The sequence below is a fragment of the Anoplopoma fimbria genome, chromosome 1 (genome assembly GCF_027596085.1).
Source record: "Anoplopoma fimbria isolate UVic2021 breed Golden Eagle Sablefish chromosome 1, Afim_UVic_2022, whole genome shotgun sequence".
NCBI lineage: Eukaryota > Metazoa > Chordata > Actinopteri > Perciformes > Anoplopomatidae > Anoplopoma > Anoplopoma fimbria.
This window is the reverse complement of record NC_072449.1, coordinates 25,311,623-25,338,632: the sequence shown is the minus strand read 5'-3', so window position 1 is coordinate 25,338,632 and position 27,010 is coordinate 25,311,623. Positions and strand designations below refer to the sequence as shown.

General features: G+C 36.9%; 1 protein-coding gene across 2 annotated transcripts; it reads right to left on the bottom strand.

Moving 5' to 3' along the window:
- Window positions 1-339: 339 nt before the first annotated feature.
- LOC129088876 (SR-related and CTD-associated factor 4-like) lies at window positions 340-25,629 on the bottom strand. 2 transcript variants are annotated; one of them, XM_054596133.1, is made up of 18 exons: window positions 25,398-25,629; window positions 23,528-23,611; window positions 22,800-22,844; window positions 22,495-22,656; window positions 22,273-22,390; window positions 22,006-22,139; window positions 21,769-21,915; window positions 21,598-21,671; window positions 18,621-18,717; window positions 18,260-18,343; window positions 17,915-18,000; window positions 17,288-17,475; window positions 15,215-15,315; window positions 15,019-15,132; window positions 14,749-14,905; window positions 14,553-14,647; window positions 1,647-1,785; window positions 340-1,401 (listed from the first exon to the last, which is right to left on the bottom strand). In XM_054596133.1, the coding sequence occupies exons 1-18, from the start codon at window positions 25,425-25,427 to the stop codon at window positions 974-976; spliced, it is 2,283 nt and encodes a 760-aa protein (XP_054452108.1). In that variant the 5' UTR covers window positions 25,428-25,629; the 3' UTR covers window positions 340-973. The 2 variants fall into 2 exon arrangements, with proteins under 2 accessions (XP_054452108.1, XP_054452115.1); XM_054596140.1 differs by having other exon boundaries at window positions 340-1,398.
- Window positions 25,630-27,010: the final 1,381 nt, after the last annotated feature.

The following is a 27,010-nucleotide window of genomic DNA, read 5'->3' as shown; positions in this document are numbered from 1 at the left end:
AGAAATGTGATGGAGACTAAAAGGCTGCACTGACTTCAGTTTAAACTGTTAAAAAAAAACAAAGATATAATGGTGAGACAGCTATTGCAAGCCAAAGCCTATCATTATCAGGATAAATAACTATGGTTTATTATGGGATGATAGGTAGGTAGGTAAATTGTATATTACAAATTGTGTATAGCTGTATGTTTCACAGAGGATTCGCAATAGCCGTTTGCAAAGTCATGTTAAGTTGATTGAAAATTCACATGCAGGGCTTTTTTTATCAACCCAGTCTCGTTTTTTTTGAGAAAAGAGGTCAAACATGTCAGTTTGATCAACACAAATAAAACCACCAGATCAAATTGTACCCCTTTTTAATATTCACTGCACATGATCCTTCAAGGTGTGACCTTAATGTACAACAGAGGTTGGCCATGGTAACAGGGTTTACTCTACCCTCTGCTGGCAGGACATGAAATCTTCTCCTACAAATGAAATCAAACTTTTCAACTGAATAATTAAACATTAGTGTGTTACAAAGGCATTTTGCTAAAACCTAAATACCAAAAAAGTGAGTAGATTTTCAGTCTTCTTCCATACACAATAACTATGGTGAGGGAATAAGCTCAAAAATACAGACTTTGCCTTTGTTTTTCCCTCCATTTACTAAAATTAGACTTCAGCATAAACTACACAGCTTCAAATATACAAAAAGATAGCAAACAGCTACGAGCACATACAGTATTTACAGCAAAGAGTCTTTTCTCTGGTGAATTTGAAGGTGCATGGATCACATTCAGAACACCGTGTCCTGTTTTTCCTTGTTTATGTGACAGTAAGAAAATGTTCTGGTGGTAAAAAAGAAAGTCCAAACACAAGCTTATGCATCCTTAATTATTCACAGAAGTTCTTGTTGAACCAGATGTCTTGATACTTATCTGTCACAGTGATTCAGCCTCCTCTCCCCTCATGTCCTTCATTCACCCTACCTCTACCACCTCCCTCTCTGGAAGGGTGGGCACCCAAACCCTGCTCTCCCATTTCTGAAATGCCTCCCTTCTCTGTCATGCATGCCGTCCGGTCCCATGGAAGGATGTCGATGAAAAGGAGGGCCGCGAGGAGGGAAGGGCATAGGCATTCTGAATCTATCTGGTGGAAACATGGGTCCTCCGGGCATCATTTGCATGTGTGGCATGTTTGGAGGTGAGAGGAACGGAGGTAGGTGAGGATTTGGCATGCCGGGAGGAGGCTGCAGAGGTGGCATACCCAGTCTGGGACCCTGCATAACTCCTGGTCCTGGCTGGGTCATCACCGGTGCTACGGGAGATCCCAGGTGGTTGTCGATGCCAAGATCTGAGGGTGTGCCCGGGTCTCCTTTAGGATCCTTGGTGGACTCCTCTGGAGGTTTCATACTACCTGCTTCAAAGAGGAAAAGATATGTTTTTTTTTTTTAATTCTCCAGTTGGAGTTAAGAATTGTGGCAGCACAAAAGAAAAAACGATCAGACAGCAGAAGTTTAAAGAAGTTACATCAAGCCAAGAACAGTGACAACACTGCAGCACAGATCTGTTCATATTATCATCAACTTCAAAGAGAAGTTACTTTTAATAATCATGAAAGCACTCACATCTCCCCTTTATGTGCTGATTGAAAAATCCACATACCTGGTGCCAACTTTGTCAGGTCGAACTCTGTGGAGATGAAAGGAGCTCCTACTGGAGGCATGGATGTAGGGGACAGCAGGATGGGGCCGGGAAAAGCAGGTGGACTTCCGATGGGTGCTGCCTGTTGAACCGGTGGCACCTGGAAGACAAAAAAACACAATGGCCTCCTTGTTAAGATCAAAGTAAAACGAGCTATAAAGCTTTCTTGAAGCAGCGAACTGTAAGGAGACACTGTATCAACAGTTTCTTATTCCACAGCATGAAAAATTACGATGAGTATTTTTGCACAGCTTTTCTGACAGTTTCCTCAGGACTTTTCAGTAGAGTCCTCAGAAAAAAAGCATACTCAATTTTAACTTATGAAAGTAAATAAATAAAAAGAACATACATGCGTCTCTGGAACATACGCATGTCTAGTGACAAGCATTGTAAAAAGGTGTGTAGAAGAGGAAGTGAACATGAAAGCACACTGGTAAAATGAAACAAGAAAGCAAATCTGCAGAAATTCAGCCCAGTTTTGTTCTCAGAAAAACATCAAAAGACATGTGGATGTTTATTTTTTAATATGCAACGCTTTGACATTCATACATTATCCAAACCACTTATTCTATTCAGGGGGTGCTTCGGGCTGGAGCAGATCCCAGCTGATATAGGACGAGGGAAGGACACAGACTATAGCAGGGCTGATACATTGAGTCATCCATCCACGCTCACATTCACACCTACTGGCAATTTAGAGTCATGTCTTTTGAAGGAAGCTGGAGAAAATGTAGGGAAGCCGCTCTGACACAGGGAGAACATTCAAACTTAACACAGAAGGGCCGCCCGACCCGGGATCGGGCAGTGAGGTGAAAGTGCCACTAAACCACCGCGCAGCGCCCACTCTGACATAACAAAGCATTTTTCAGAGGCTGAATGACCTCAATCCTATGATACAGAAAAATGAAGTGATTGTATGTCACTTGAGGCAGGAGTCCTTTTTACAAATGAAAAACTTTCACCCAGTAAGAATAAAAAGCACCTTCTAAACTGTTCCTACATCTTTACAAGTATGTGTGTATGTAGGAGTTATTATTGAAAGAGTAAATGAAAATACATTTCTAGGTGCAATATTAGAGTACAAAATCTGCTGGAAAACCTCATACAAAATATGTGCGGGCCAAGTTGGCAAGGATTGTTGCATTTCTTGGAAAAACTAACCACATTCTGGACCATGAAGCAGCAAACACTCTGTTTTGTCCACTTGTATCATCGTATCTGATTCACCGTGTGGAGGTATGGGACACACCTACAAAAGTATCCTGCTATCATCCCACATACTACAAAAAGATAATTATATATGTTAAATATCAGGAATAAATATCAGGAATACACTTAAAACAGTTTTTAAAGTCAAAAGCATTGAAATTCAGGGATCTGGTGGAATTTAAGCTTGCACAAACAATGTACGCAGCAAGGAATAATCAACTTTGTGGCAAAATACAGTAATGTTCTTAGACAGAGAAAGGGGTTATAACGTAGGAAGAAAATTTAATTTGAAACAATGTTGTGTTTGCACCAATTTTAAAAAGTATCTGCAAATCAACCTGTGGGGTGATTTCTAGGAATGGATTGAATGAGGAAATCAAACAAAGTAAAAATATCAGACACAGTACAAAAAATATATTTTTTGCAAGGTACATGAGGAAAGGGACATAAAGGATAAAATGTTGATATTTTTGTTATTGATCTTCTTGTCTTTTCTTCTTCTTCATGCTTGATTGGGTTTTTGTTGATTATGTTTAATGAGGAGGAATATATTGGTATATTTTTGGGGTCGATGCTGGGGAGTTGAGTTAGTTTATGTTATCGATTGATTGATTGATTGAATTAGTAGCAATAAGTATTAAAAAGGGGTAGTACTAGATGATGTTTCTTATGTTCATCGTTAATTATTTATATTTATTGTTTTTTTCATTGTTTGAAATAAAGTACATCATATACAACTCAAGACAAGGCTAAAACCACCATTGACAAACGGGTTGTGGTTGCAGTTGTATTTAAAAATGCTTTATCACAGCATCAAATACTATTGATACACACTTTGTAGACACTACAAACACACACAGTTGTGAATAGATGTTAACAAATTAACATCTGAGGAAGAACACCCACATATGGGAGGATGCTTTCCCATTTATGAGGCTAATTGTTAAAGGGAAGTTGAGAGTTTTAACTAGTGGAGCTGTTGGTGGCTGCTGATGGAGACTGACACTTGAGAGGTGAATTATTGAACTGTAACGGCTTTTAAAGGGTGTAAATCACCACCACACTAATGCTGAACAATTACATTATTTCCTGAAATAGCATTAACAACCAAAATGTTAATTTTAACTTATTTTCCCAACAAGCACAACTTTTGGATTTGACAGAGTTCTCCTTTAGTGTCAGAGTTAAAGTGAACACAATGGCTTTGCTTTGGCCAAGGTAAAGGTCGGGATAACGGAAAGGAAGTGTTTCAGGGCCTGATAGGGTAGAGTTGACATACCGTTTGAATAGCCAGGAATAACACACATGCACAAGTACAATATTTTGAACTAAGACAGACTGCAAAAAATATATTTACATGTTTGAAAGAGGTCAAAGGCCTTATCTGTGGTCAGTTTCACTGATATCACTGAACTTCCAAACACAAACACTTTACTCAGACATACAAATTACTTTATTTTATCAGTGACATAACTGTACTTATATATTTATACTAATGGAATTTAAAATGTAGAGAACTTAATAATGCTGCACAGCTTTAGAATGATGACTTGAATACAACTATCATAAGTATTGTTAAATTATGATGCAATACAGTCATTTTCCAACCTGAGATGATTAGAAATATTTCTGAGAACCAAGGTTTGTGCACATAAAAATAAGAAACTGTATTGGTATATGAAATAGCATCAGACATGTATAGTAAATATAAACTATTATCCACAAATGACTAGTTAACAGTGTTAAACCCAAATAAAGGTTCTACTGTAGTTATGATTTCAAAATTAGTCAGAATGACAAAAGTTATTAATGAATTCACTATGAAATCATATCAAACATTTCAAATGTGACCTGAATCAAGTTGTAGTTGTAGTGTATGTCGTGCAGTTATTGTACCAGTCTAAAACTATCGTAAACACAAATTAAATGTCTCACCATGATCGCATGATAACTGTTGGCCTCAGACTCAGATGATCAACTTCAGTTTCTACCTCAACATTCTCTCATTGCTGCCAAAATGGGCTGTAGAGACAAAGGCTACTGAGCAAATCTACCAAAAAATATTGCTTCTGTTATGGAATGTAATATGCTGTTGTCCTTCAAAATAAGACTTACTGACCTCCATGCCGAAAGCATCCGGAAAATACACAAAATACCCCTAATGATTCATGTGATGAAAGATTTGAATGAATTTACTATACATGAGATGTCTGCAAGTCAAACAAATCTCCCTTTAGATGAAAAGCGCTTAATTCGGTTTCAACTAATCATAATCACATGTAGTTGGATGAGCTGATGAAGCCATCTCTGCACAGATTATATGGTACTTGAATTTAGTAGTATAATTTAGTAAGTATAAATTATAAAGTATCGGTATAAATTAAAATAATTAAAGTGATCAAAAAACACATACACACAAATAGGACTAGAACAGAGTTTAAAGACACCACATGTACCATTAGAAAATTCTTAGTTTGACATCCTCCAAAGGTATTATTATAACAAACAAAAGAAAAAAAACTATGTTTTTGCATCAAATTTCACAAGGACTAATTTCTCAACAAACAGAAATGTATGCCATTGAAATAGGCACAGTCAGACAATAAACTCTATTTCAAGAAGGGGGTTTTCTCAGTTATTTCAATAATATATTAGGAAGTACTGCAGGTAAAAGCACTGCTGCCTTGAACCCAGAATTTGGAAGAGATGTTATCGCTTCATTCATCAACTCAAACTGAGGTCAGCAAGTCAACTAGTTCTGGTAGCTAAAGCTCTGCTCTCTTATATTGATTTTTTTTTTTGTGTGTGTGAATGCAACAATAAAAAGTACTTAAAAGTAGAATAATAACTGTCGGGTATTGTAAACAAATATCAGAGGTAACTTCCTTTTTGACTGTCCTCCCTCAAGGTCTTATGATTAGAATCATCTGCTTCTCCTTTTTATCATTTTTCTTTTTTTCTTTGCAGACCTGGCTAATTGGTGCTGGGTAGTGGTGTTAATTTCTATCTGCCACAATGACAGCTTTTATACTGCCATTGAGGAGCACCATCATTTGAAGCCACAGATTGGCTTTGGTGTCCCAGTGAAACAAAAGTCAGAACATCTTCAGCTTCTTTTAGAGTTTCAAATGTTTGATGACTCATCATGAATTCAGGGTAATTTACAAAAGATAATCAAAACAATCAAATGAGACAATTGGCAACTAGCTAGTCATACCTGTCATAGAAAACTGCACTTCAGTGTTTATGGACTGTAGAAGCTAACAGGGCAGTTTTCAGAAAGTTTGCCCATTGATATACATTTCCCCATAACCCTGAACCAAATCTTATCCCTAACCCTGAACCAAGTCTTATTCCTAACCAAAACAGGGATCTATCATTTTGAAAGGAGGGAAACACTTCCTGACAGGGGTACAGACTTTGGCATAACACCATCGGAGTTTTGCCAGAGGGTGAACAGGATGCTCAGGCGCTGTAGCATATAGGTAGGCCAGGCTACGTTTATCTGCATCTACTGCAGGGTCAGAGCCAATAAAAAAGTGGCAAAGTTTCCCTCCAACCTCTCCCTTGTCCTCCTCCAGCATCCAACAACAGATGAGGGAGGTGTGTAGAAACAGAAGTCCTTTGAAGTTCCATATCATGCTTAACTCTAAGCCAGCCCACTTTTCAGCGGTCCAGTCAAATCTGAAGGATGTGATTTAAATCCGTCTTGAAACTGTACACCAGTCAACTATGCCGTTTCACTGTGGAATAAGTCACAGTACAGAAGGAGCTTAAGAAGCTCTAACTTTCGTTTCACTTTAAGTTTGCCACTCACATGAGTGAACCTCGTTTGAAAAGAGGAAGCTCTGAGGGAGGGATTTCATTTTACTAAATTTGCTTACAGCAACTTTAAAACTGAAAATAAAATTGTCCCAATTAAATTGGGACAGCTTGATGGGTGTAAAACGGACTGAATGCAGGTTTGACATAATTGTTTATCTAATGGAATAAATGTAAGTAAATATATATATATATACATACACACAAACATATTTATAAACATATACTATAATTTAGCAAGCAAAATATGTCATGCTGTTTTAATACTACTAACATACAATTGAAATATAGAAAATGCAGTTCATAGAATCAATTCAAACAGCCACGAGGCAGTCAGGATAGCAACAGAGGGGTCTGCTCTTACCCTGGTGTTTCACTCCATCAGCAGAATATTGAGGACATCTGCGGCTCCATTTTCCCAGCAGGTTATTTTCACTTACACCACAAACCAGGCAGCTGGGCAGTGGATCTTTGATCAAGACTCTCAGCTCTGTTGGGTATCAACTCAATGCTTTCACTCGTCAATAGAATTCCTTTTTTTCTTTGTTAATACCCGTTTTAAAAGACTGTAATGAGGCAGCTCTACAATAAAATGGCCTATATCTTGAGATCTTAGATTATTCATGAATAAACAAATGTCATGGAAAATTTAGGACAAATTTATTATGAAGGAGCCTTTCATTACCTTCCAACCGTTCCACATTTTCATCCAAGAGTGGGAATTCCAACATTAAAAGATCATTTCCTTAACACCCACCTTTGTGAGGCCTCATGAGTCTGACGCAATTGAAGAATTTCCCTCTTTCCTTGAAATGTCACTTCACTTGTAAAAGACTGAAAGGAGAAGACTGCTCAGTTTACATTATAATCCATGTTAAGGACTGAGCTACCCGAACCTGTTCAGTGCAAGTGAGAATGCTCTATAGGGCTAAGAGTCAGACCTGTGATTTCTACAACATGTAGAATATGGAGCTTTATCGAGCATAAAAGGTAAACAGTTAGAGAGCAGCATGAGTTTTCTTTTTAAACATGACACCATTCTGAATCTGTCACTCTTTACTCCTCCTGTCCCTCCCTCACATTCAGAAGTGCTTTATTTCAAATCCAAACAGATTTAAGGATGTTAAAAATGCAAAACTTTAGTGTAAACCTACATCCAAAATAATCTAATGTGCAATTACTACAATTTAGAATACTTAAAAGAAAAAAAACGTAATAAGTGATTCGAAATGTTTATATATATATTTTTTCTACATTTTGAACAAAACTAAGTCACATCCATCTAAAATAAGGTTTGAGAGAAGACGATAGTTCAATATGATAATTTATCGTCTTTCAATGGAATATTTAAAACTATGTGATTATTTCATATAAATACACTATTTATTTATTTATTGAATATCCAGAAAAGCTTAATATTGATATATATTTTTATTGAGATGTATAAAAAGCCTTAATCGCCCAGCTCCAGTTGAGTGACTTTGCAATTCCTCATAATTCTGCAGCTGTCTCGCAGAAACATCACAAATGTCATTTTAGTGTTCTACACAGGTCATTTATAGGTCATATATCCTGTAGTGTAGTTTATGTAGTTTCAGAATGCTAGTTTACGGACTGCTTCATTTAGGAAGTTTTTAATCATTTCTTTAAACTGTATATGTCCTTAAAGTGCATAGTAAATTACATGTTTTCAACTGACTGTTGCTCGTTTTTGACAGTATTGTTCGCAGGCCAATTCCCATTGAAGTATATCCCCACTATAATTTTGTAATAAATTATTATATATTTTCAATTGTAACAGTGAAGGGGGGGTGATGCAAAAAAAAAGGCCCAACATTGTTTTTAAAAGAAATGAGGCAATGTAAACACAGGGGTTGAAATTATGAAAAATGCTCCGTTTTAACTCCACATAAGCCACCTTTGCATTCTATGTAGTTAAATTAGTGTTTCATTGAGTGCTAACTAATCATTTTATCCTTGGCTTACAACTTTGTTTTTTTTACCTTGTCCACTTCATTCCGAGGGCTGGCAACAATTTTGTTGCATCCACTTCACTTCAATATGCCTGGTTACCTGTAGAAGCAATGGCTAAACGTTGCAATGGAAAAATCCTGTTATATTTGGTTTTTATCCATGGAAATTTGATAAATACACTTCATCCATTGACTCAGGGATGCAAACATCCTGGGTGAAGATCTTTTTTAACAATGTAAGAAGTAGAATTTTAGTTTTTCTGACCTTGCGTCACTGATCTGAAATAAATGGGCTCTCACGTTTGGTTTATCAAGTGATATGTGCCATCTGCCATTAGATAAGGCAACGAAGGAAGTTAAGCACTGTATGCAAGATCAAAGATCATTAACTTGGCCTTGCATTTAAGAGCAGATTTTTGGCATCAAACCAATCGTAAGACATTTTTACAAAGCTCAGTCTGTGTAAAAAGAAAAAGACAATTCTGAAACTGAACCACCGTATGCGTTCGAGGGGTATACTTCTCAGAAGACACTGTTCAGAATTTTAACATGCAAATAGGGCATCCTAATAGTTGATTATTCAGTTGAGATAAAAATGTGGAATTGGTGAAAAGATATATGCTGTTTTGTTGGTTTTTAAGCTACTGTGTGTTCGTTGCAAATGTTGAAAAAAAAGTGGCACAAGCCATGTCAACCCCACTACGTTAAGCAATGATATGAACAGCTCAACTCAACTTCATGTTCTGGTGCATCATTTCTTCTATCTAGCACTGCTTAGCCATGTACCTCTTTTATGCCACTTTTTCCTCCAGACTACTTCTCTCCTCCTCTCTGCTGCATTAACAGATGGCTGACAATGAAACTCCATCCTTTAAGGGCAACAAGCACACTGGCCGCACCACATCAGACAAGGTGTCATTTGACACCCATACCACATACCAAACATGCCATACAGACAAAAAATCCAGTCATTGTTCCCATCCAGGGAGAAAATGTGGTGAAATTGCTGCTTTTTGGAGAGTTGACAGGCACTGATGTTGGGGGGAAAAAAAGAACAGCAGCCTGTCTTGACACGTACATGTGCCCAGACATCTTTTGTGTGAGGGATAACATTTATACATACAAAGAAAACAATGTGTGTTATAATGCATGTCATACGATGCAGGCTGAGCAAACGGTGTCACTGGGCCAAACAAAGCTAAAGTGAACCGCTTTCAATGCTCAATTGATTTGGACAGGATGTTATAGGTAGCAACATAACTGAAAACCAAAGGGTTTACCTTGATTGTATTACTATCCAAGTATATAAACGTGCAGGCAAGTAATCCTGCAAGAAGTACAAGTTTGTCTGTGATTCACACAGTCAGAGCACGGAGGCAGAAGACTATGCAAATATGAAGTAACTCCCAAAGCAAAAGGATGAAAGGTGACGAGGTGAAGAAGTATTATTTGAAGGTTTAAAAAAGTGGGTGGCCTGAGAGAAGCAACTTTTCAAAAGCAATGTCTTGAATCCAAACAGTTGCATTCCCTTTAAAATCGAGACATTATGTTGGTCATTACGTGGGTGTGTATATATATATATATATATATATATATATATATATATAGCCAGTTTTTGAGTGATTGAACAGAAATAAAAACAAAAAGTGGTACCCCTCAAGAGACTTAACTACAACTCATTGTCAAAGGAAAAAGGCGTTTATAACTAATAAAAAAATAAAAAAGAGAAAAGAATTCAACACAGACATCAAGAGTGAAAGCATCTCATTCACCTTAAGTGCGATCACTTAAGGTGTTCTGATGAAGTTCTGTTATATATCATAGCTGAGCAGACGTGAACTAAACATACATTTGACAAGTCAGATGTCGCAAATTGTTTTCAAAAGAGCAACTAGTGCTAAAGCAAGATTAATCTTTACTCATTGAGGTTTTGCTTCTATGTCCATTTTATATTATTATATTATGTGGTATAAAGTGACCATAAATTGGCTGGGTGGGTGAATATGAGGGCACATTGGTGTCATGTTGCATGTCATTTTTTTGAAAAGATTTGCCGTAAAACAACATAAAATGTGCATGTCGTCAGGGTGACAGCTATGAACTTTCATTTTGCTTGACGTCTGGAACACCATATAGCCAAGGTAAAGGAGTGTGTGAGTTTAACTGCCAATGTGTTAGGACCCACACAATAGTGTACTGTACAGGATAAATCAAATTCAAGTTCCTTAGGATGTGTGCTACTCAATAAGGAGCAACATGAAAGGTTTGCAGAAGTATCACAGTATTAAGTATCTCTGCTCACTGATCTGGTACTATGATGAAAGCACAACAGGAAGAATAACGAGGATTCATTTATGCATATTTTTAAGTTTCTAGGTCAAATTAAGCCCCAAATGCAATGCATCTCTTTTGTGCAACATCATGATTGAGTAGGTAGACATTTGGACACACATCCGGTTTCATTTTATTCATTCTATCAAAAAACAGCTAAGCTAAGTAATTGCAAGTGCTGATTTGAAGTTTTCCATCTGACAGCACCAGGAAATGCTATAGTATACAAACCTATAATATTGTGTTCTGTTGTCTTGGTTACAAAGACAATTCTCTTCAGTGTAAGAAACACAGAGTACCTTTTAAGATTTTTTTTCTTTAAAACACAGCCAAAAGCCTGGCCAGTACAATTTTTTTCTTAATCTTATACTTTTATGATACCATACTGTACTGTATTGAGGAAGTGTAAGCCTGACTATAAACAAGTAGAACGCATTGTCGCAAAAAAACAGGTCATTGTAGTTTGGCTATTTTAATCATCTCCTGATCTTAATCTACTTTGATAACTAAACCAAGCTAAACTAGAGCCAATTTATTTTACTGATCTGTTACCACATGACATAGAAATAGTGATAGAATAGGGTCAGAGGTAAGCATGAAAAATGGTTAATTCAGTTGTAAATGACCAAGGACACGATTATAGATATTTGGATAGCATACAAAAGGGATATCTGGGCCTCGTTAATACCCAAGACTATGCCACATGAGTAGTTTGAGTTGTTGTTGTTTTTTTTGTTAGGGTTTGCAGGAGTTTTTCCCTAATTTGATCAATGACACACGCTCAAGATCCATGTCCCTTATAAAGAAAAGCATAGATAACCGAGACCTGCTGTGTGTACTGCAGTACATCATTGACACCGAATCTTGAACAATGGCTCAGGCTCATTTTGTTCTGGCAATATTACCCTTGCCAAAACACATATCAAAACAAATTCAGAAATCTCCTGTCCAGTTGTCATTAACCAGCTTGTCGCAACATTTTGCACAAGTTGCTAAGGATGCTGTTGGCTTACCTTGTCTCCTACTTGGTCACTTCCTCCAAATCAGGCCTTTAAGTCCCAACAGCAGCCAATAGTCAGAAACTCTCGACCTGAAGACATGCGAGCAACCTTTCTCTTCGCAGAGAGGTGTGCAGTCTAGCACGCATGCTAAGTATGGCAGGTTGCAGACAGCTCAGCTGGATCATGTTATCAAACCTAGTTTGTGTACCATTAATTCAGCATGAGGCCAAGAGACTTTTATTTGCTGCTAATTAAAACAAGCTAAAGTCCATGAGATAAGGGTTCACACCTACTGCATCCAATACACATTTCATTCTTTCAACAAGAAGCTGATTCAATCTATTCAACTGCTTTGATGTTTTTTTTTGTCATAAAACCACTGATGGATTTTTAGGATTTCTTTTTGTAATTACATGTGAAAACTAAACATTCTATACACAATTATTGATCACTTTGTCAAACCCAGACATTCTGTATAATAACGCTCAGATATTGACAACAGAAAGAATCACATAAATGCTTCCCTCTACACATAACACAGTAATTAAAGTTTTTGTAATTCCCACTTTATTTGAATAGTTATACTGGACAGTACAAGGTTACTGAGTGAAGATGTAAATATTTTGCGAAGAAAAAGGAGAAACGAAAATATAAGCATTGCTGGATTTAAGGCCTATGAGCAGAGGAGCTTATCTGAATTGTAATAAAGTGGATAAAATCACCAAATAAGACTTATTTGGTTACACTTAAACCACCCTTATGATGCAAACAAAGACGCAATTCACATGTCGACAACCCCTCTTATATAGTAGTAATCTAAGATTCTTTTAAGACAGAAACATGAAAATGTCTCTTTTCATGAACAGTTTAATTCAGCACTACAAAATACCCATAATAACTATATCCCACTTCTGTTGCAGTCACCATGACTGAAAAGGTTTCCTAAAAGCACAAGTTTTGCTAAATAAATTGTAATATGTTACAATTTATGAGTTGTCTTACTTCTTTGAGAAACTTTCCCATGACAAGCTTTAATCTCAGTGTTCAACACCAAGTCAAGACTTCATAATGAAGAACTGAGTGCTCGTTTAGAAAGTTGAGTATCTGAAAGTGTCAGACGGTGTTAAAGGAATTCAAATATATAAAAATGCATAATTTAAATGACCGGATTCTTTTGTATATCACCACGACCAACAAAACATATCATTAGGAATTAGCAAACCTGTTTTGCCAATGTTCACTGTATACTGCTGTGTGCCTCACTTTATCCAGGTTGCAAAAACAAAAAAAAGAGCACCTGGCTGTGTCATTTTATTAACTGTTGCTAGGCAACCACCAAATCACCTGTCCTTAGCCTCTGCATTCCTCCTCTAACAACCCAGGGTAATGAGGATGTTAGTTAACAGGTAGTCAGTTGCTTAACATTAAACCTCAACATTAGAAGGATGTTGAGATTACAGGTGACCCTTTGCTAAATGAAAGTGAACAACCACATCACCTGGTGATCGAGCCAGGAAGCAATGAAATTAGGGAACGACCATGTTTCTGGAAAGCCAGGTAGGTCTTTAATCACTGTAACAACCATCGAAAGAGCAAAAGCAGCGTAAACATTCAGTATACCTTCAGTAGCTAACCCTTATTAATGATGTGCTAACATACTCTGCTAATGTTAACGCCACAGTTTTTTTTAATGTAGAAACCTAACTTTTTAGAAACGTATGTCTCCTTCCAACCTCATTGGGTGACGAATATCACTATTACACGTTCCCCAAGCACAATGTTTAACCATTGCTAGCTTAAAATCTACAGAACCAGCCTGTGAAATGATTCTGAAACGATTGCATGAAGTAAGTTGGTCCTTGGAAAGTTTCTATCAATCAGAAGTCTCATTCCCAATTGTCCGACAGCCTATTCAATTTTTGACCTCTATTTTGGCTGAAATGGTGTGAATCTGTTTGAAAAGTCAGTTAGCTTAACCATTAATCAATTTCAGCAACAACATAGCAGAGGCATCAGTAATATTAAGATGGCTACTTCTGCCGTAATATAGGCTGAGCACTTATTTACATTATGATAGCAATAAGTGATTTCACTGAACTAGGTTTCACATGTCCCAATACACAATTTAAATACATTTTCAGCCGATGACCAGGTATTTCCCCTGGCCAATGGTACAAGTCCTGTTAAAAGCTTTCTGAAGCCAAGTCAGCCTTAGAAAAGGTACCATGTGTGCTCCCTGATTTGCAGACTATTTCAAACATTCAACAGTCTTCCAACACAGTAATTCTAAAACTGTAATATATGGGACTATTACAGTATTTCCATCCAAACCTTCAGTACCTTGATTTTTGAAGAGAAGATTAGATGGTGGTTCAGATAAGCTCCACTACTCATGTGCAACAAAAATGTATTTTCCTTATCTCCACAATAAAAATTGTGAAGTACGCCTCCAACACAAAGGATATGAAACCAATAAAATAAAGTGCTTGTGATATCAAAAGGAAGGTGTTTAAAGACTGTATTAGCATTACCTGAATGTGAGCAGTGACAGTTCCGTCTGCAGGTACACTTTCGGGCGCTCCATTTACAGATGCCTGCTTACTGAGGTCCTTGCCCTTATTCCACTCTGAGCACAATGGAAAATACAATGACAGGGTTAGGAAAACTGTGTCTAGAGCCTGCAGAAGGTGAATCTTGGTCATGTTAAAGGAAACCTTAAGCATTTACCTGGATTTAGTGTTTCTGTGTCCAGCATACCCCCTTCCCGATAGCTCTCCAACTCCTCAACTTTGACTTTGCTCCAGGGAATGTAGGTAACACCGCGCTCCACATCCCAGAACTTCTTGTGCGTTGATTTTATACCTTTGTTCAAAGCCCAAGCAATCTAGGGAAAAAAAAATGACATTAGCCACGATCAAGTTAGCAATCCCCACTAAAAAAATAAAAGTTACAGAAGCAATATAAAACTGGAAATAGAAACAATCTGTGTTAATTTACCTTAACAGGTTTCTGATTGACCTTGTATGACCCCCTACTGAGTTTGTTCAAGGCTGTATAGGCATCTTGTCTGTGAACCATAACAATATAGGCACAACCCCTCGGAGGAATCATCTGGACACAGAGAAGGAAAAGAGGCAATGGAGCAAATACTTTTTTTAAACAAGTATCTTTGAGAAGAATAGTCCAAACTTACATTGATGGACTCAATTTGGCCAAACTCTTCCAAAAGGGACATCACGTCGGACTGTTGTGTTTTCTTGTCTAGTTGTCCCACCCAAAGAGTAGTGCTGCAAACTAAAAGCAAAATGAGATTAGTAATTGCTTGGAACATTCAAGAGATTTTAGTTCTGTTTATCTTCACTATCTGTTTGATTGTGAATGCTTATTACTCATTTTCTGTTTTTTTACTGCTGAAAGTTGGCTTGGCATTTACTGTAATTGTAAGTTACAACTCAAAATTCCCTACGCAACATGAGAGAATGAAATGGTTGCCAAATCTGGTTGCCTAGGAAAACCAGATAATGTTACCCAACAACCAATTGTCCTTGTGCCGAAATGAATGAGACTTCTTCTGTTATTTCATTAATGCACTCGATCAAAATCAAATTGTGTGGAATAAAACAAAAAATGTTTTAACAATCACAAAGGATCACAACAAGACAACAGAACAGCGACTAAGATAGAGGAACCAAATCCAAAAACAATGGCAATGTCATCAATACTCAATTAATAAACTCCCAGGGACGTCATTTTTTTTATATCAGGGACTGTTAAATAAAAATGTAGGATACTCGCCGGACAGAAGGTCGACCTTGCTTAAAAATATAAATAAAACTGGTTAAACTATAACATGTCTGTTATCTCATACACAAATTGCAATTCAACAGTGTACAAGCATTCTGTGAGACACAATGAGAAGCGTACACACCATCATTACACTGATGTAGCTGCACCATGCACTAAAATACACAACTTAGAAGAATGTTGTCCAAACTATGCCCCATTATGAAGTATTTTATCAATGAAGTTGTACAGATATAAACTTTGTAGACATAAGAACAAGTTGTCATCAAAAGTTGTTATTTTTGCTGTTATTTTTTAGACAGCAGATATCAGTCACTTACATGTCTGCAGCGATTATAATCCACCAGAGAGCCACACAGAGAGGGCTAGGAAGCGAGTGCCATGTTGCCTGTAACTATACTTTTGCTTTCAGCCAACGCTCTTATAGTGCGATACAGTTAGCAGATGGTGAGAGACACCAACAAACTACAAATCATTGTCTCATCCTTACGAATATGTGATACTTCATAGAGCACTGTGGGCCTTACAATCTATCTGCCCGTATAGCATGGAGCTCTTCAGTCATATGAATATTGACGTATATTCATTTTGTTTATTACGATTTCAATGTTTTCTGGGAAATGTATGTTATTTGTGACATGGCTATATTTAAATTAGTACGAAGTTATTCTCCAATTAAACTGTCAACATGGCCAAAACACTCAGAATGCCTGCGTTTATTTTTAATAAATTGTATCATAAATGTTGATCACATCTACAGTTACAGTAAAAAAAAAAAAATAGAAGACATTCAGATGCATCCTCTATGAGATATTGATAATAATGGTGATATTGCCTCAGAAATCTATATTTAATTCTAGACAAGGATAAAAATTTGTATTTTTTCCCTTATTGCATCTCCAATTTCTCTGAAATTGTAACATAGTTGAGTTTCATTAAATGGATTCATATTGCTCAGCTTTTTACCTTTAAAAAAGTTGTGGGCATGTTGCGCCTGCTGTAACTAAGCCACAAAAACCTGTTTGCTCCTATAAAGACGATGATACATTTGCAATAATCAAGCAGTAAGCCTCATTGAATAAACTAAACAAAGTTTAAAAAAAAGATAATTGTATTTGTAGCACTGTAAATCCCTGAATCTTTAATGCTTGATTTGTTTGAGAGAATTTGAGGTCCTTCATTGGAAAGTATAAAGCAAGTAAAATAGTCCGCGGGACAGACAGTAATGTCCTCCATAAATTTACCAAAGATTAATATTTACAGAAGAAGGAAAAATAACCTTTAATTGGTTGTTCCTCGTTAAATTAAACTAATTATCTCTGGGCACAGCCATTTAAAAAATAGGTGCTTGGGAAAGCTTGTGCAACAGTGTCGCTTCCCTTTTGAGTGCCCAGAAGAGAGTGTACTGTGTACTGTAGGGCTCATAAATGACATTCACGGGTTGTTCTGTCTTGGAACTTACCACTGAGTGTCTGGCTCTTTATGCTGGGAAGACCTTTCTGTCTGCGCTCTCTGTCCTTCTCTCTTTCATTCTTGTCCTGAGAACCAGAGCGAGATCTCCAGCGCTGTTCTTTAGAGCGAGAATGAGAACGTCGATGCCTTGACCTTCTTGAGCGGGACGAAGACCTGGATCTTCTTCTCCTGGGAGATCTGAAATACAAAAATATTGAACCAGCTTGAATGTGTTGTCATCAAATAATTCAATTACTGGGAGGAAAGTTATGCTTTTCACTATTGGATTAATAGAAAATAACAACATGAACAGTCAGTAATGGGAGTCCACGACAGCAGCTGAGATTGTCAGTCAAGCAGCAACCAAATATGATCACTTCTGGTTCCCAAAAAAATTGATGACTACAGCTGGAGCCACCCACTTTAAACTATTTTGTAAAATCTATGGTGTCAGTGCTTGCCCGGCACTAATTGCTCCATGTTTTCTGATGTGTAATTTACTTCTCAGGATGCATTCACTATTGCAGCAAATAATAAAATAATTACCCACTTCACAGTAGATACAGAAAGAGGTAACATGTGCCCTAAAAAAAACTATGACAAATAGTACAGTTATATGTGATAAGCAGCCCCTTACCTTGAACCAGATCTGGATCTTGATCTCCTGCCACAGCCTCTGTGTCGGCCCTCCCGCCTCATGGTTGAGTCTTCTCTTGAATTTCCCTATTAGACAACAATGACACGACAACCTTTAGCAGAGGATTCCAAGTACCAATTTAAAAAGTTCAACACAGAAACTTCCCAGCCGGTTGAGGTAGCCATGTCATTGTCTTGTTTCAACTGTACTAATAAGAAAACTAACTTATGGGAAAAGGTTGAAAATCAAATTCAAATGCAGAGACGCTTGCGCCGAGGCTGAACATCTTTCTCTAAGAGGAGAGACTTTTAATTAGGTTCAGCTAAACTTGGGTGGAAGATTTACCTGCGATTGTGAATAAGCCTCATTTATGGAGCCGTATCCATCTAGCATCATGTGATGTTCACCATGACTTATTCCTCCACCATGCTGAGGGATGACAAAGAGACAGGATGTAGTTAAAAAACAGATACCAAAGGGGCATTGACCACAGTACATTTTTACTGAAGCTTGCAGCTCCACACACCTGAACATTTCCATAATCACAATGTAAACATCTGAAAATATAAATTATCTTAACATTAATTTTGGTTTGCAATGGTATTTGCTTCAAACAATGTGTGGACAGCATGCTGGTATTATATGAGAGAGTTGCTATATTTAAGATCAAGTTGAGAAATGATATAATGCAGTTATAATCAGATACCTCTATACCACCGCTCTGTCCCATCATATGTGGATGAAAGTTCTCTGCGTTGGGCATCTGACCAGGAAACTGGTTAAACACATTTTCAGGAATGCCTCTGTCAATGCAAAATATACACAGATATTAAGTTTGGGTATTACAAACCTATAAAAGACAATTAAATACACTACAATACTACTACAATTAGCACCTTGACTTGTATGTATTGTTATGTTCCAGTTTACATCATTGTCTGTTCAAAATGTCATCTGCTCATCATTTTGTCAGATAAGTTTAGATATTTGTGTGAATAGTCATAAGTAGTAATATGAATTCTAGCGCTATGGCTGGTTTTATGAGGTCACAATGACCTTTGAACACCAAAATCTAATCTGATATTTGTGCAATTTTTGACCAAATAAGATGGAGTAATTCCTGAGATATTGTGTTGACAAGAATGTGACGGACATGAGGTCAAAGTGACTTTGACATTTGACCACCAAGATTTAAATCAGTTCATTCTCGATTCCTGGTGGACGTTTGTGCTAAGTTAGAAGAAAACGTAATGCCTTCGGCCATGACTGTTGCAAACGCAAAGGGATGATTAAAAAAAAAAAAAGAAAAAAGATGACAATTATAATTGTAGGCCTTTTTCACAGCAGATACTTTATAGCATGAAAAGCACATATGTGAATTATTTACAATAATATTGTCTCAATTCATTCAGGGATTCCAGTTCCACAGCCTTGGTGTTGTGCATGCTTATTCACTGGCAAGAATAATGTACTTAGTTTCATCTGTGCTTTTAATGCTATGACAAGTCAATATCTGCAGGGAAACAGGCCTATTACAACTAGTAACTATTTGTGGTAATATTGCTGGTACAGAAACAATGTTATTAGCAACGTTTTCAACCGCTGTTCCACCAAGTGCACCATTTTTTCTATGCAATTGATGACTATATTTTACATCAACAATCTTCAAACCTGTAAATCTGTCTTTAAAGTTAGTACAGATTTTTTTTAAATAAATGATTTAATTAAAAATTGCATGGGTGCTGGTGCAAAACATAATTTGGTTTTAATTTTTACAGTATGGTGATGAGCGCCCAAGGAGTAAAGTCAACTCTTTTTATGTGCAATTTGGTGCCTTCTGGCTATGACTTTATTTTATTCGCTACCAGTGTTTTTTTATTATTTTTCTCCTTACTAAGGATGGGCATGCAGCCAAAAATACTCATCACTGGGAACTATTGGATTACCTTTCTATCGAGCTGCACCTGCAATGGTAAAAGCAAGGTAAAATATGTATTTATTTTATGCCAAGACGATAATCTCATCCATCTTCCGTAACCGCTTATCCAGTTAAGGGTCGCGGGGGTGCTGGAGCCGATCCCAGCTGTCAATGGGCGAACGGCAGGGTACACCCTGGACAGGTCGCCAGCCTATCACAGGGCACGATAATCTCATAAACTATTCAATTTTTTTTATAATTAATGGCAAAATTCATGAGCCTTTCTTACTCCTTACAAAGCAGAATTGTTTACTTACTTAAAATAATCTAAAGAACCTTTATATTAGAATAAAAATAACACAAATACTTAAACTTACTTTTTATAAACTTTAAAAAGGCGACCAGAATCTACATCAATCAGTAAAGGAATTGTTTTTTTTCCATTCTTGTCACTTTGTTATTATCATGCATGACGTCATATTATCTTTATTCCAACTGCTCACTAAGAATCTTTACTAATACGCCAAGAGTGCCAGTGTCAAATATGACAAAGATGGCATAGTCCTCCCACTGCGGTCTGCCCACTGTCACCTCAAGTAAAAAAAATGATTATGAAATAAGGAACATTTCAAACACTTATGTAATACACTGTGGGAACACTGAACAAATAATTTCCCAAAAGGCAACAGATCACAATAGGCAACAATACACGAAAAAACTTCTCTCATGCTATGAAATTGAAAATACTATATATATATATATATATATATATATATATATATATATATATAAATAAAAAAAGAAGTGTGTTGACCCAGTTGACACTTCGCCAAGTTTCGCCTCTCAAATGCAGATTTGCCAATCAAAGTGCAGCATCAACCAGCTCCGACCACCGTCAGACGACTGTCCAGCTTTGCGGCGTGAACCCTCATGTTTTGCTTGTCTGTTTGAGGATTTCAAACTACTTATGATTAAACGTTGTTCCTGGGGCACGTGCTATAGTTATACTCATACAGAGAAGTTGGAAGGGGGTTAATCTTTATAAACATATTCTGCATTCATATGCATCGGTAGGCAACAGGAAAGGATTTGGTATTGGAATCGTTTTGGTTTCTGTTTTAAGTCTAAGTAGTATTGACCAATGAGGTTTGAGCAGAATTTAGCTGAATACAGGTCAGTGTTGAGAGCAAAAGAGGTGGAGTGCATTGGTCGAAACCCAATCTCAGAACTCACTTGCTATTGTCTGATGATGATTTAGCTTTGTAATTTGTTGAAAATTGGCTTTTAAACTGGTTACTCGGGAAGCAAGCTGATCATGCATGTCGCCTCTAAGCTCAAGTTCCAGTTTTAAAATTTCAAATTGCTGCACGGACTGTAAACAATGTGCAGCGCACGGGGAAAACAAGTCTTGGCCAGGAAATCTCCTAGCCAGACTTGGACCCCTGAAATATAGCCCATTGCCCTCAGAGGCTTATCCATTGTCAGACCGATAGCCAGTCCTCTGGCTACACCAAAGTCATTAAAAGTTTGTAACAGCTCATACTTTTTCCCCTCTACTAGCTGATTTATAGACAAGTGAATGTATACTTAATAGCTGCATTAATTGCAACAAGGCATTTTTTCTCAGGGAAAACGCCTGCTGTGGTGTGATATATGAAAGACGCTTCAAAGTATCAAACTCAAAATGTATGCAGTGCTGTTGTGCCAACCCTTTCACACAAAACATACACAACAAATCAGCATGAATACAGTTTATGAAACTCACTGTGACTGGGCACTGCCTTCTTTAGCCGTTATTTCCTCAGGTTCATCATCGTAATCAAATCGGTCAAGTAGTTTCTGAGGAAATGTATATTATACAGTTAGGTAAATTTAAAAAATAAATGTTGTAAATGATCACAGCAGGTTACGATGCGACACTGTGCTATGCCGTTACCTCGGCTAAAGAGCTTCTCTTTTCTGTGTGTGCACTGTATGGGTTGAGCTGGGACACAGGCATATGGGGTTGGTTTGGTATGTTGTTTGCAAGTGTGGCTGCCAGGGTCTTATCTGCCTGCTGGAAGTTCTGAAGCATCCTATGCAGCTGGAGGAGAGAGGGGGCCATTCAGAATTTAAATTATTCTTCACCTGCCATGACGCATAACAGATAGAGGACTTGGAATGCATTTCTTACCTCCTGACCATGGGGAGATTGAAAAAGCTGTGCCACAGCAGCTAAGGCATCAGGAGTTGGTAGCTGGGGCACAGCAGGCACAACTGATGGACTAGTGACAGGAAGTCGTGTCTCTGGTTTGCGGTCAGCAGGAACTGTTCAGATACAAGAAATAGATTGGTTTCTTTGCTTGAAGGTCATCAAATTACAACATTACTCCACCAGCAGGCAACACTTCAGTATACTGTTATAAACATTACCTAAATTTTTTTATATTTATTTATCTACCTTCCAGTTCAGGGGCAGGTACAATGGTTCCATTGGACATATCCATCAGAGGCTGAATGATGCCCATGTCAAACACACCATTCTTCTGCCACAGGTTCAGGACGCGGACAATTTTGCTCTGTTAAAGAAGAAAGAAAAAAAAAACACCAATGCAAAAGTTGTTATTATCATGAATTGTTATGATAGACAATACCAAAAGGATTAGCATATAAAACACAGTACCTTATCATCCTCTGGGCACCGGTAAAGGTTTTGGAAAGTATCTGTGAAGTTCTTCAAGAATCTGGGCCCAAATACATCTTTGTCAACACCAAACTGATGCCGAGACTGTCGAACAATGGAATCCACCACATACAACCCAGGGACTTTTAATTCTGGCTTGCACTATTGTAAAAAAGAAGAAAAAAGACAAGACAATGTGGTACTATTGTCTTCTGACAAATTGCATTTGTACAAAGCATTTTGAACTCAAATGTTTTTATATTTTTATATATATAAATATATATAAAAGGCTCTGAAGTACATACCTTCTTGATGAACTTTTCAACAATCTGGACAACATGTTTATAAAGCTAATGAAAGAAAAACAAATAAAATAACATCAGTCACAGCATACTAGGAAATACTTTAATCATGAACAATAGGGGCAGGGAACAGCAATGAAAGATTGTGTTAACAAAGTGTCCGTTTGATGGAGGAGTTCTGTAAAGGTCAACTGAGCCTTCAAGGGTTTTTCAGCCACACAGTTAAGTTAAATGGAAATAGACACGTTTTGAAAATACAAAAATGTCAAGTGCAAAACTACTTTCACAGTATTATATTTCAGCATCTCCACTCGTATGTTGAAGACATACAAACAAGTTTTTTCACTAAAATACAAATGAATGTACCCATCTCCCTAAATTCCATCTATGGTTTGTTACTATTCAGCAGAACTGCTGGAGCAGTGCTGGGTATCTTCCAGTACAAACGCTTGCATCCAAAATCCACACTACCAGAGGTGAGCAATTGATGTGCAAAATATACAGAAAAAGGTTTTTCATTTTTGCATAGTGATTTTTTTTTATATTTAAGACAAAAATTCCAATTATCCAGTATTTACTGCATACAAAACCGTTAGTGGGTCAACATTCGGTGTAATGAGTGTTTTCAATCTAAAACAACTAAATCGAAGAGTCCAGGATATCACTATCAACATCATCATCATCAGCCACTCTTTGCTATGAAATTACAATTTATATAGTATTCACTTTACCTTGATAGCTTTGATGGCTGATTTTGTTACAGACATCATCTTAGCACGGGATATTGGAGGCTTCATTTCAATCATGGAGAACAACTGATTATTAAAAAAAAGAATTACATCAGTTAGATTGAAAAGAAAAAATGCAATAACAGAAATTGGCATAGACATTACTAAGCTATGGTAACATAGAGTTACTCCCCCACTAACGAATAATGGAAGATTCAGTGACAGCACAATATAATTTGAATAATAGGTGTCTTAAACATGATTTTTGACTGTAAAGTTAGCTTTATATCCCAATCCATTTTTTATTTTGCTAAAGCATTGTACTTGTTTTCATAAACCTGCATATCCACAGACTACCTGACATGGGTTAATAAATAATGTCCCCATTCTCATGACGACCTGGCACTTTGTGACATGACTTCTGTGCAGACAGAATAAAGAGAGGATTTCTGTTCTTTCACTTAGCTTGTTAACAAATTACACTTCATAAGCATATCCAGGCATAAATGATTGAGGAGAATGGACGCATCATTGCATCACTCATTGACAAGAATGCGTAAGAAATGATAAGAAGGAATGCTCATTGGTGCTGGTACCAATGGAGCTCCCAGCAGACCACATGACACTAATACACTGTGCAATACAATATTTATAATAGTTTCTGTCTGTATATATAATATTACTGTGGATTCTCTACTGTTCTTTACTGCTTTTTATTGCTCATTTATAATACTTATTTTGATCTTGTGGTATGTCTCTTGTTTTGCACTATCCTCTTTGCTGCTGTAATCCTGTAAATGTCCCCGCTGCGGGACTAATAAAGGATTATCTTATTTTAATTTATCTGATCTTACCCAATAGTCTGGTCAAACACTTGTTTACCGCCTTTGCAATACCTTGATGAAGCGTCAAAGCACGTTTTGAAAGCAGCCCTCAACGACACACACACACACTAAAAATACAACAAAACTAAACTACACTATATCGGGCGGCAACAATAACATATATATCATACACACACACAATAACATATATACACACACACACATATATATATATATATATATATATATATACATATACACACACACACATATATATACACACACACACACATACATATATATACACATATACACACACACATATACATATATATATATATATATATATATACATATATATATACACACACACACACACATATATATATATATATACACACACACATATATATATACATATATATATACACACACACATATATATATATATATATATATATATACACACACACACACATATATATATATATATACACATATATATACACACACACACACACATATATATATATATATATATACACACACACATATATAACGTTAAATGCACTTCCTCAGGTGATGACATTATTATCATTATATTCCTTTATTGATCCCCATGGGGGAACATCTCGATGTTTAACACGGATTGCAGATAATAATGAATTATATGTAAATGATGTGTAACACGCCCCTTACGTTACTACTGACAATGAATCGAGGTCTCAGTGGTCAAAAGCAACAGTTCAACGAGCTGGAAACTGAAATCAGAGGCCTCGTGAGATTAACGTAGAAGCGTTGATCTCGATTGAAGCTAAGCTAAGCTAACGCTAGCGGCTAACAAATCCAACCACGGCATGTTTGTGTTGTAATCGACCACGTTCAGCTGACGTCTCACCCCTAAATGAACCCATCTGACTGGTTAAGCGACACGTATCTTAGATATCAGACAAACCACCAGGCGCTAACGCTAACCAAACGACAGTAGTTAGCGGTAGCATTAGCCTGCAGGTTTAGCGTTAGCTCTGTGGACTGTAGAGAGACTTTACCTCCATGTTGAACGCGTTCACTGCATCCATAATGGGTTGTTATGCTGAACACCAGTTGACGAACACTTATATTTCGTTACTCTACCAAAAGCATAGTATTGTGTAGTCACATAACGTACATAATTCGTTAAAAGGCTCTGTTTTGGCTCTAATGTGTGGTGGTCACATAGCGTTAGCTCTGCTATGCTAGTAATGGCTACTAGCTCCGAGGTTCCGCCCCAACGTACGCGTGTCTGCGTATGACGTCATGACGTAACGCTGCCATGGTGTTTATTAGAAAATGGTAATTTATTGTAAATAGTGTGGTGAAAGAATGACTCCTATAACTCGGGGAAAAGCCATGCTTTGGTCTAACAACTGTTTTGATATTTTAGAAATATTTTTAAAAATCAAATAATGAACTTTAATATGTTACATTTGAGGATTTAATTACCATTGATTGTGTACAATATTACCAACTCTGCTCCCAGCAGACCACATGACCACATGACAATAATAACATGACAATAAAAACCTGTGCAATACATTACACATTACACTGTGCAATAATAGTTAAAAATAGTTAAAATAGTTGTTGTTTTTTTCTCTGTCTGTAAATATAATATTTCAGTTATTGTTGTTTTTTCTACTGTTTTTTTTTATTGCTTATTTATAATACTTGTTTTATTTTATTTTTATTTTTTATTTTTTATTTTTAGCTTGTCTTCTTCTACTATGTCTCTTGTGTGCACTTTACTCTACGCTGTTGTAAGTCTGCAAATTTCCCCGCTGCGGGACTAATAAAGGATTATTTTATTTTATCTTATCTTATGTGAATGTAACGTTAATGTCCAAAACACACATTTTTCAAATATACTTAATCCTATATTCCCAGATTACCGAGGAGTATGTGAAAACAGCTGATCACACACTGTCGCCCCCTAGTGTACTGGAGTGTGTAGTACCATCAGTCTTGAAAACAAATGCCAAAGATCCATCAAATATAAAAAAATTATATAAAAATAAAAATAACCAAGTATTAATCATTTGTAACAATACTGCAATACGGTATATCTCATCAGACCCACGTATTAATTGAAAACAGAGCCCTAGGTGTAAACATTAGGCCTTTTTTATTAGGCATGTTCCCCAACTCAATACTATTTGTTTCCCTGAGTTCTCTTGATCACTTTTGAATGGTTCTATCACGCACCCCTGTGGTCAAACCTGCACTCTGCATGCATCTGCTGAAATATAAGCAGAGCCCAGAAGAGGAAAACAACTTGAGTTGAGCACATACATGTGGGTGAGGGAGCTTTTCTTAGGCCTGCTTAAATATGCAATACCAACGATCTTCAGATGTTAGAGACAATTGTGATATAGTTTTTTATCATGGTTGAATGGCTATCTTTTTTCACCAACAACTTTTTGTTACTTCTCAACTGAGATGATGGCTGGAATGGAGAACTCAACCAACACTGTTCCCTATGAATGGGAATACTATTATGATTACCTTGATCCTGTGATTGTAGATCAGAGCAAGCTTAAATACAACAAATGTAAGTCTTTATGCTTTATAGGATATTTGTATTTGCCGTCTTATGTTACTGAAGATAACAGATGTTTTCCTCTTA